This window comes from Chrysochloris asiatica, unplaced genomic scaffold, assembly GCF_000296735.1.
Source record: "Chrysochloris asiatica unplaced genomic scaffold, ChrAsi1.0 scaffold00014, whole genome shotgun sequence".
NCBI lineage: Eukaryota > Metazoa > Chordata > Mammalia > Afrosoricida > Chrysochloridae > Chrysochloris > Chrysochloris asiatica.
The window spans coordinates 12332068-12342744 of NW_006408532.1; the positions used below are offsets into that span (position 1 = coordinate 12332068).

At 36.9% G+C, this 10677-nt stretch overlaps 1 protein-coding gene across 1 annotated transcript in view; it reads right to left on the reverse strand.

Moving 5' to 3' along the window:
- The window catches only part of SETX (senataxin), a 110798-nt gene that overhangs the window by 9431 nt on the left and 90690 nt on the right, over positions 1-10677 (reverse strand). The window contains exons 20-21 of the mRNA XM_006834994.1: positions 8572-8736; positions 4432-4530 (exon numbers count right to left, since the gene is read on the reverse strand). Coding sequence (XP_006835057.1) covers positions 4432-4530; positions 8572-8736 — 264 coding nt within the window. The remainder of the gene's footprint in view (positions 1-4431; positions 4531-8571; positions 8737-10677) is intronic.

Sequence of the window (10677 nt, forward strand, 5' to 3'; positions counted from 1 at the left end):
TAAAGATTTACACCCTCGGAAACCCTGTCCAGGGTCGCTATGGGTCGGAACCGACTCAACGGCACTTAACAACAACATGATGATTAGAGTCCTGGATAGTGCAATTAACATATTCAGTTACAAAACATTGAAGAGTTGATACTAACTACTCTTAGGGCACCTCACAAGAAATGCCTGATGACCTGCTTTCAAGAAATCAACCACTGAAAATCCTATGTAGCACAATTCTACTTCGACACACACAGGGTCGCCATGTGTCAGAATTGATTTGATGGCAACTGGGAATACAGAAATATACAAAGAGATCAGACAAATGTTATCAATGGATCTAAAAAGAGTTGAGTCATAGAAATGGTATATATATGACGAAGGTAAAACATCAAATAAGTTGGGAAAGCATACACTGTTTATAAAATAATCCTGAGATCACTGGTCCCCATTTACAGATGCAGGCAATCACTAGGAAGGGGCAGACATAGCACACTTTGCTATGTTTACTAAATAACAATTAAGTTTACAACCTGCAAATTCTATCTGCTTCTCCTGAGAAGGAAAAAAATAATCACACAGGAGTTTGGGAGCCTGAGCCTCAGGGGAGTTTTGAAAGTTAATAATAATAGTAAGTAAGCTGATAGATAAGGAGCTCAAACCGGGCTGCAAACCGCAAGGTCAGCAGTTCGAAACTACCAGCTGTTCCGCAGGAAAAAGATGAGGCTTTCTGCTCCCGTAAAGATTTACAGCCTCAAAAACCCTGTACAGGGTTTGCTATAAGTTGGAACCAACTCCACGGCACATAACCACCACCACCATCCCCATACAGCAAGGAGCTCTGGTAGTGTAGTGGTTACAAATTGGGCTGCTACCCTCAAGGTCGGCAGTTCGAAACTACCAGCTGTTCCATGGGAGAAAGATGAGGCTTTCTGCTCCCGTAAAGATTTATAGCTTCAGAAAACCTGTGCAGGATCATTAAGAGTCGGAACCGACTCCACGGCACTTAACAACCACAACATCCCCATATAGCAGCCTGCAGGCACAGGATGCAACTGGAGGTTGGCAGCAAGAGGGGTGTTCTGTGCCCTACTGGTAGGCAGGGATTTGTCCATCCCTGCCTTCGTCAAGCCAGCAGCATCTTCTGAGCAGTCTCAGCTCTGCCTGCTGTTGGGTGCCACAAGTGTCACCCCTGCTTCTGGAGGCATGTGAACCCACCCTGAACTACGCTACACAGACAGCAAACAGAGAAACGTATTTATATTTCCTGCCCCAACTGCATCCATCCTGAGAACATAGCAATATACAAACATCAATTAAATATAAATACAAGGACACCACAATGTCTTAGAGAAAACAGACAAGGTCAGCTTACACAAAGAAATAAAGCAGAGTACTTCAAACAAGTAATCAAAATACAAAATCAGAAAATATAATACCAGAAATTGTATCAGAATTACTTGATAAGGATTTTAAATAATGCTATTTAGGCACCTTCAACTCACTGAGAGGAAGACTTAGAATAAATTCTAAGAAAACTCAGAATAAATTTTATTGTTGAGAATTTTTGCATCTATGTTCATGAGGCATATTGGTCTATGATTTCCTTTCTTAGTGACATCCTTCCCTGGTTTTGATATGAGGGTTATGCTTGCTTCATAAAATGTATTAGGAAGTTTTCCATTCTCCTCTATCTTCTGGAATAATTTGAGTAGAATTGGTGACAGCTCTTCCCTGAATGTTTGGTAGAACTCACCAGTGAAGCCGTCTGGACCTGGACTTTTTTTGGTTGGGAGTCTTTTGATGACCTGATCAATTTCTTCTTTTGTTATGGTTCTGTTCAAGTTTTCTACTTTACTGTGTGTAAGTTTAGGTAGATCGTGTTTATCTAAAAATATATCCATCTCTTCTAAAAGTTTTCAAATTTGTTGGAGTACAACACATCATAGTATTCTGTTTTTATCCTTTTGATTTCGTTTGGTTCCATTGTGACATCGCCCATGTGGTTTTTAATGTGTTATTTGTGTGTCTTCTCCCTCTTTTCTTTTGTTAGGTCTGTCAATTTTGTTAATCCTTTCAAAGAACCAGCTTTTTGTCCTGTTGATTTGTTCTATAGCTTTTCTGTTTCTATCTCATTTATTTCTGCTCTAATCTTTATTATTTATTTTCTTTGGGTGGCTACAGGTTCCCTCTGTTGGTCTGTTTCTAACTGTTGTAGATGCTGTGTTCATTTTGGTTCTTTCTTCTGTTTGGATGTGTGTGTTTATTGCAATAAATTGTCCTCTCAGCACCGCTTTCGCAGTGTCCCAAAGATTTTTTTTTTTTAATGTTTGTGAATTATGTGATAGTTTACATGGGAGAACATTAGTTTTACATTCATTCTATTGTATATCATTTCATTGCCATGGTTACAATCCCCTCCACCAAAGGGTATACACTACAAGTCTGCACCCCAGTCACCAGCACACAGCCCCGGGCGCTCCCTCTCTGGATCCGAAGTCCCCAGCTGCTCCATCTCTCCACGTCATCATCTCTGCCTCTATCTCTGGCATCACTGCTTCTCTGGGTAGGGTCCCACTCTTTGCTCTTCTCCATTGATGGTCCCAGTGTCCCAAAGATTTTGGTATGTTGTGTTTTTGTTCTCATTTGTTTCTAGGAACTTTGTGAATTCACGTTTAATTTCTTCTACTACTCAGTCGCTTTTCAGCAGGGTATTATTCAGTTTCCATGTACTTGACTTAATTTCCTTGGTTTTCCTATTGTTGATTTCAAATTTGATAGCATTGTGGTCTGAGAAGAAGTCAGAATAAATTTTAGGAGAATTCAGGAAAACACTACAAGAACATACTGTCAAAAGATACGAAAAAGTGGAAATCATACAAAAACAGCAGTTAGAAAGCCAGACGATTAATGCTAAGAATTCAGCGATAATACATAGAAATTGCAAAAAAAGCAGAAATGAATCAATGGAAGGCAGAATTTCTAAGTACAAAAGTCTCTCAGCATTCATCTGCTATAGGAACAATCAGAAAAAAATATTTTTATTCTGAAGAAAGCCTAAGATGTATGTGGGACACTATCAAGAGGTATTACTAACGTGATTGGAATTCTCCAGAAGAGACAAAAAGCACAGAGAAAACTGTTGAAGAACCGTTGTAAGAAAACTTCTCTAACATCATGAAAGGCAAAAAGACAGCCATTCAAGTAGTTAAACAAACTCCAAACAGAATAGACCCCAAAAGAAAATCACCAAAATATATTATAATTAAACTCTTGAGAATCAAGGAAAGAAACCTGAGAATAGCTTGAGAAAAACAAAAAGTTACCGACAAGGAGAATTTAATAAGACTAAATTCTGATTTCTCAGCAGGCAAGAAGACAATGAAATAAAATATATAAAACTCTGAAAGAAACACATTGCCAACCAAGAATCATATACCCAGAAAACTGTCCATCAGCTATGACGATGAAATTAAGACATTTCCAAATAAACAGAAAAAAATTTAAATATACCAAAAGCAGACCACTCTTTAAAAAAAATACCAAAGGGACTTCTTTGGACAGAGACTCAACAACAGCTGACAACAATCTGAGACTAAAATTATAACAATATCACCTGGAACTCAACCCAGGTATGCTGTTAAGTACCGTGGAATTGATTCCAACTCATCGCGACCCTGTATAGGGTTTCTGAGGAGTGGCTGGTGGATGTGAACTGCTGACCTTGCCACAAGAGGTTAAGTGCTTATCCTACACTGCCACACCAGAATGCCATAAACCCAAATACAGAAGTACTCAAAGTAAAAAAAAAAAAAAAAACCTAAAAAAATAAAATGTGAAAAGAGTACTGTAGTTACAGAATTTTCAAATGAAGAAAAAAACCAAGTAGTTTTCAAGAAACTAATAATCCTAGTTGTAACCCTTACACCTGGCCCTATCCCAACCCCCAACCCCTAACACTAATCCTTGTCCTAACTACCACTGTAATACTAAATGAAGTCCTAGGCCTACCTAGCATGGACCAACCCTAAGTAAGTCCTTATTCCTATGTTGCTAAACTCTGTTGAGTCAGTTCCAACTCATATGGAGTTACCAAGTCTGGGCCACTGACCTTGCAATTATCAGTCCAGTGTTTATCCTAGACCACCACACCAAGACTCCCCTTATGCCTAACTGCCCCCCCATGAAAAAAAAAAACCTCATTAAAGACAGTTTGGAATATTAGCAACCATATTGTAATTCCGAATTAGTTTTCCATTACAGTACATTAGAAAATGAAGGCTACTGGATTAAATAGTCTAAAAAAAAAATTTTTTTTTTTACACATTATACTAAGTTTTTACAAATTTAATAATGCAAATTATAGTGTCTAGATCTAAAGTGATGGATAATGGATCTAATCCTGGATTATAAAACGCAAAAGCAACAGTGATGGTTACTCACCCAATTGAACCTTGCATGGTATTTGCTCTGACACAAGTAACAATAACACAATCCTTTTGACGACCCTGGAATGCATCCACAGTATCTACTTCTGCTGGTCTATTTACAAAACAAAAACATGTTTACCGGAAAAAGTAAGATAATTATTTAAATATATGTATTTATATAGCAGTTAAAGAGACTTTTTTTCGGTCTTTTTAAAGCATTGAGACAGAATTCACACAACATAAAATTCATAATTTTAAATCATACAAATCAGTGCTTTTTAGAATATTCACAGAATTGTGCAATAACCACTAATTATAGACTATTTCTATCACCACAAAATACACTCAATGCCTATTAGCAGTTGGTTCCTAGTCCTCATCCTGACCTTTGCACAACCTGTAAACCACTAATCTACTTTATATCTCCATGGATTTGCTTATTCTGTATGTTTCATATAAATGGAATCAGAAATATGTGGCCTTTTGTGTCTTGCTTCTTTTACTTAGTATGTTGTTTACAAGGTTCATCCAAGTTGCAACATGCAGCAATTCAGCATCCCTTTTTATAGCTGACTTACATTGTAACAGAGTTCTAATATGGCACTGTGGGCTAATGCATTAGACTGCAAAGTCAGTTTGAAATGCAAGACTGGTGGTTCAAGCTCACCAGCCACTCCTTGAAAACCCGATACAGGACTGTTATGGGTCGGAATCGACTTAACGGCACTTAACAACAACATTATAATATATCCATATGGATATAACACATTTTATTTATTCATTTATCAGTTGATACATATATTTGGGGTGTTTCCATTTTTTAGCTATTATGTTATGAAGAATGTTGTGATGAACATTCATGAACTAGTTTTTGTGTGAATATACAACTTCCAATTCTAAGTCCTTTGAATTTATATTCTATTTAACTTTTTATAGAACTGGCAAACTTTTCTACAATTACTCACTATTTTATATTCCCATAGGGTTCCTAGTTCATGACATGCTCTTTAATTTGCATTCCTCCAATTACTAATGATGTTGAACATATTTTCTCATGTGCTTACTGGCTATTAAGCCATTTTTGGAGAACTATCTACTCAAATCTTTGCCCAATTTTTAATTGGGTTTTGTGTTGCTGAGTTGTAGGAATTCCTTATATATTCTGGATATATAAACTGTTATTAATTGCTGCTGAGCTGGTCCCAACTCATAGCGATTCTGTGTAGGGTTCCCGAGGCTGTAAATCTTTGCAGGAGTGAGCAGAAAGCCTCATCTTTTTTGCCAAGAGTGCTGGTGGGCTAGAACCACCAGTGGGCTACAACTGCCAACCTCATGGTTCCCAGTCCAGTGCTTACTCTACAGACTCACACCACCAGACCTTTATAAAATATGTTGTTGTTGTTGTAAGTGACGTAGTCAGTTCCAACTCATAGCAACCCAAAATAATTTTCCAAGGCATTTTAAAACTTTGTAGGAGCAAAAAGTGTCATCTTTCTCCTGTGGAAAAGCTGGTGGGCTTGAATCGCCAACTTTATGGTTTGTAGCCCAGTGCTTATCCTGTGGAGCCATTACATTATCAAATGTTAAGATCTGCAAATTCTATGGTATCTTATCACTTTCTTGACAGTGCTCTTTGACGTATAAAAGTTTTAAATTTTGATCAACTCCAATTTATTTTTTGGTTAATTGTGATTCTAATATCCTATCTAAGAAACAACTGCATAATCCTATGTCATGCAAATTTACAGTTCTAGTTCCTTCTATGAGTTTTATAATTTTGGCTTAGTTTTAGGTCTCGAATGTATTTTTAGTTAATTTTTATATATTATGTGAGATAGAAATCCAAATTCAAATTTTCTCATGTGGATATCCAGTTGTCCCATTTGTGAATCGGACATCATTTGTGGAAGAATATTCTTTCTTATTTTTTGGCACCTTTGCTGAAAACCAACTGGCAATAGGTAGAAGGATTTATTTATTTCTCAGTTTTTGTCAATCAGTAATATGCCTATTTTTATGCTGGCAAAAAGCTATCTGGTAGTAAGTTTTGAAATCAGGAACTGTGATTCCTTCAAGTTTGTTCTTTTCAACTATTCAAAGTCCTTTGCATTTCCACACTAAATTTTAGGAACAGCTTGTCCATTTGTTTTGTTTTTTTTTAAAAAAAAGCTGAAATTTTAATAGATATTGCATCCATTTGGGAGTATGGCCATCTTACAATATGAAGCCTTCCAATCATAAATACAGGATGATTTCTCATTTATTGAGAAAATCATCTTTAATTTCTTTCAATGTTTTGTAGTTTTCAGTGTACAAGGTCTAAAGTCTTAATGTCTTGGGTTAAATGTATTCCTAAGTATTACATTCTGTTTGATGCTATTGTAAATGGAATAGTCTTAATCTCGTTTTCATATTGCTCATTGCTAACAATAGAAATACAACTGATTTTTACACATTGGTCTTATGTGTCCTGTAATCTTGCTGAGCTTATTAAGCTCTAATAGTACTGTTTCTAGTTTTACCATATACTTAGGAATTTCTATATATCCCTATTTATGTCCATGTCAACTGTAAACAGAGATAGCTTTCTTTTCTTCTTTACATTCTGGGTATGTTTTCTTTCTTTTCCTTCCCCAATTGCTTGGCTAGAACCATTAGCACAATGTTAAATAAAGCAAGTAGTGATCATTCTTCCTGGTCTTACACACATAAAAAACCTGGTCTTTCATTATGATGATTCTGTTATGTGCCGTCGAGTTGGTTTCAACTCATAGCAACCCTGAATAGGGTTTCCGAGGAGTGGTTGGTGGATTTGAACCACTGACCTTACAGTTCAGTGCTTATCCTACACCACCACATCAGGACTGAAAAATATCATATTAGCTTTGTGTTTTTCACCTTTCTATTAGTTGCAACTGAGTTAATTCTGACCATGGTGACCCCTTTATCAGGTTGCAGAAGTTCCCTTCTAGTTTGCTGAGTGGCTTTATTCTGAAAAGGTATTAGATTGTCAAACGCTTTTTCTATATCAACAAAAGATGATCATGTGGTTCACCCTCTTCTACTCTACATTAACAGGGTACATTACATTGATTTTCAAATGCTGAACCAACCCGGTATTCCTGGGATAAATCCCATTTGGCCATTGGATTTTTTTTTATGCTGCTGGATTTAGTTTGCCAGTATTTTGTTGAGGGCTTTTTCATCTATATTCATACAGTCTGTGGTTTTCTTGTGATGTCTTTTGTCTGGCTTTGATATCTCTATATAATACTAGCCTCAGAATGAGTTAGGAAATGTTCCTTTTTTTGGTTGAGTTTGTAAAAGATTGGTGTTCATTCTTTTAATATTCAGAAGAATTCATTAATTGAAAGCCATCTGGTAAAGTTTTCTCATTGCTGTTTGAAGTTTTTTGTTTAATAATGTAATTTTTGTTAGAGAGCTACTCACATTTCTACTTCTTGACTCAATTTTGGTACTTTGTGTGCTTCTAGATTATAAAATTTTTGAGCGAATAGATTTCCAATATTTAATCTTTAATTTACTACTGAGGTAAGTAAGTAAGGTGGTGGTGGTGTTGATAATTTGTGCCATAGAACAGGTTCCGACTGAATAGCACTCTGCATAGAGCTTCCAAGGCTGTAAATCTTTACGGGAGCAGAAGGTTTCATCTTCCTCCCATGGGATAGCTGGTAGTTTCGAATGGCTGACCGTAAGGTTAGCAGCCCCACTTGTAACAACTATACTACCAGACTTCCTTAATGAGGTAAGGAGAGAAACATAATCTTCACTTTGTATAAGGGATTAAATAATTTATAATAAATTACGAATGAACTTCACATGATTCATTAGAATTTAGAATTACAAGTCATAGAACTAAAGGAAAAGGCTTGGAGAATTTCTTAAGCAATTCCTCTTTAAAGTGTAATGCTGATGCTCCAACTGGCAGAAGGTATCATTTCTACAGGGGCCACAAGTGTAACCATTTCCTTCTTATGGAAGCCAGTTTCCCAGTCTCCTGTGTTTCACCTCTACCTTACATGGTGTAAGATCATTCCCTGGAGTTAGGTTTCCTCTTCTTCTTTCTTTCCATATCCTCTCTCTTCTTTTTAACACAACAGAAAAACTGGAAATAAGTGTAAAAGTACCTCACCCTTTTTTATCAAACTCTTTGTCCAAATCCTTCTGAATCATCCTCTTCTGAGCCTTGTAATGGGTTATTATGCCAATGTTTCGGAAAGTAACATCCCTTCTTTTGTCTTTAATAAGTTTAATTAATTCCATCACCAATTTTATTTCTTGAATATTAACATATGAACTAAATAAGATGAAACAAAGAAACAAACATATTCAAATTAACAGCAGACTAACTGCTACCTTAAATTCCACTCTGTCTGCTATCACAGTAAAGGACAGGTAGGTAGATTTCATCATTTATTCAGCCAGCAGTGTCTCAAAGAGTCTATTATAATGACATTTAACACCATATATATGTATAAACATAAAAATAATTGATGAGTGAAATATGAACTTATAGAGACAACAAAGATTTAGGCACCATTTTCTTCACCTGTTAAGGTTGGGGTAACAACAGTAATTAACAGTATTTACAATAATAAAAAGGATAATAATAACTAACATTAATTAACATCACTCATCTGTCAGTTCATCCTAATGTGATGACGTCCATGTTTCTATGATACTGGAAGCTATGCCACCAGTATTTCAAATATGAGCAGAATCACTCATGGTTTCAGTGGACCTTCTAGACTAAGACAATCTAAGAAGAAAGTTCTAGTGACCTACTTCTAAAAATTGGCCCTGAGGTTTTTAGAAGCTTCACAATAGCCATAACAGACTCAAATACATCAATGATCATGAAGATGGCACAGGACACCAGGCAACGTTTTGTTCTGTTATACGAGGAGGCTTAAGAAAGTTCATGGAAAAACAGAATTAAAAGATAAAGAAATTTTTTCACAAATATTTTGAAGTTCCCTTGTACATAAGGCCACCATAAGTTGTAGGTGACTCAACAGAAAATAACAGCTACCATGTTTATCACAAATTTACTATGTTCTAAACCCTGAGAAAAGTGCTTTAGAATTTAATTTCCAACCACTGCCTAAGACATGGCCAGAGCTACCACCATTGGCCGTGTAGACCATGCACTATACAAATGAGGTACCATCTAACATGGGAACGATGGGGCCTCTAGAGTAAAACCATTTGGAGCTATGCACTAGGCCCAGGTCTTCATTGTCCTCCTCATTGACCACATTTATCCTGTACTCTCAACCTCAAGCATCCTGGTGTGGGGAGCTGTGGATTAATGCACTGGACTGCAAGGTAGTGTGAACCACAAAGTCAGTGGTTCAAGTTCACCAGCTGCTCCTTGGAAACCCTACACAGGGTCACTATGGGTTGGAACCGACTCAACAGCAGTTAACAACAACAGCAACCCAACTTCAAGAGGGCTCCTGCTATTCCTGGGATGACATCTCCCAAATGACGGTATCCCCTCAAGACCATACTAGATCTAACATTCATGAACACCAAGATGTACACTGTATTGGCACCTTTATCTCTGAGGCCACCTTATCTGTCTTGCTTTAAGAATCTTAAATACACACTTTCCTAAATTCAAGATTTAGTATATGTCAGCTAATTAACTCTTAACATATGAGCTAAATATTAATGTTTTCTTGGTCATCTCTCAGATTGTGTCTTTGGTCAATTTTTTGTGGCCTTCCATTCCCATAATGTTCTCGGGGGCTCTGTGCTCCACCCCAGAGGCCCCTCTGAAATCTTGTGCTTCTTGTGCTTATGTTGTGCTTCAACTTCTTCACTGAATGCTCCCTTCCTCCACCCCTGTACTTCAATAAACAACTGATTCTCACTTGAGAACACCATCTGCCCTGCAGCCCTCTCATGATGCAAAGGTAGACTTTTTACTTCCTCATACTTCATGATACAGAGGTGTGGTTTATATCTATCTGTGTTACCAAATGCTGCCTCCAGACTATTACTCCTCTACTCTCTCACATCTTTTCTTGATGCATTCTGCATCATTCAACAATTTGCCCAGTGAATCTTTCAATAAAGAAAGTCAAGGCTTGAATTTTTTCTTCAGTTCCCCCAGCTTGAGAAATACTGAACGGGTTCTTCCCTTTTGGTTTTCTAACTCTAAATCTTTGCATATTTTATTATAGTATTTGGCTTTATCTTCTCGAGCTGATCTTTGAAATTTCCTGTTCAG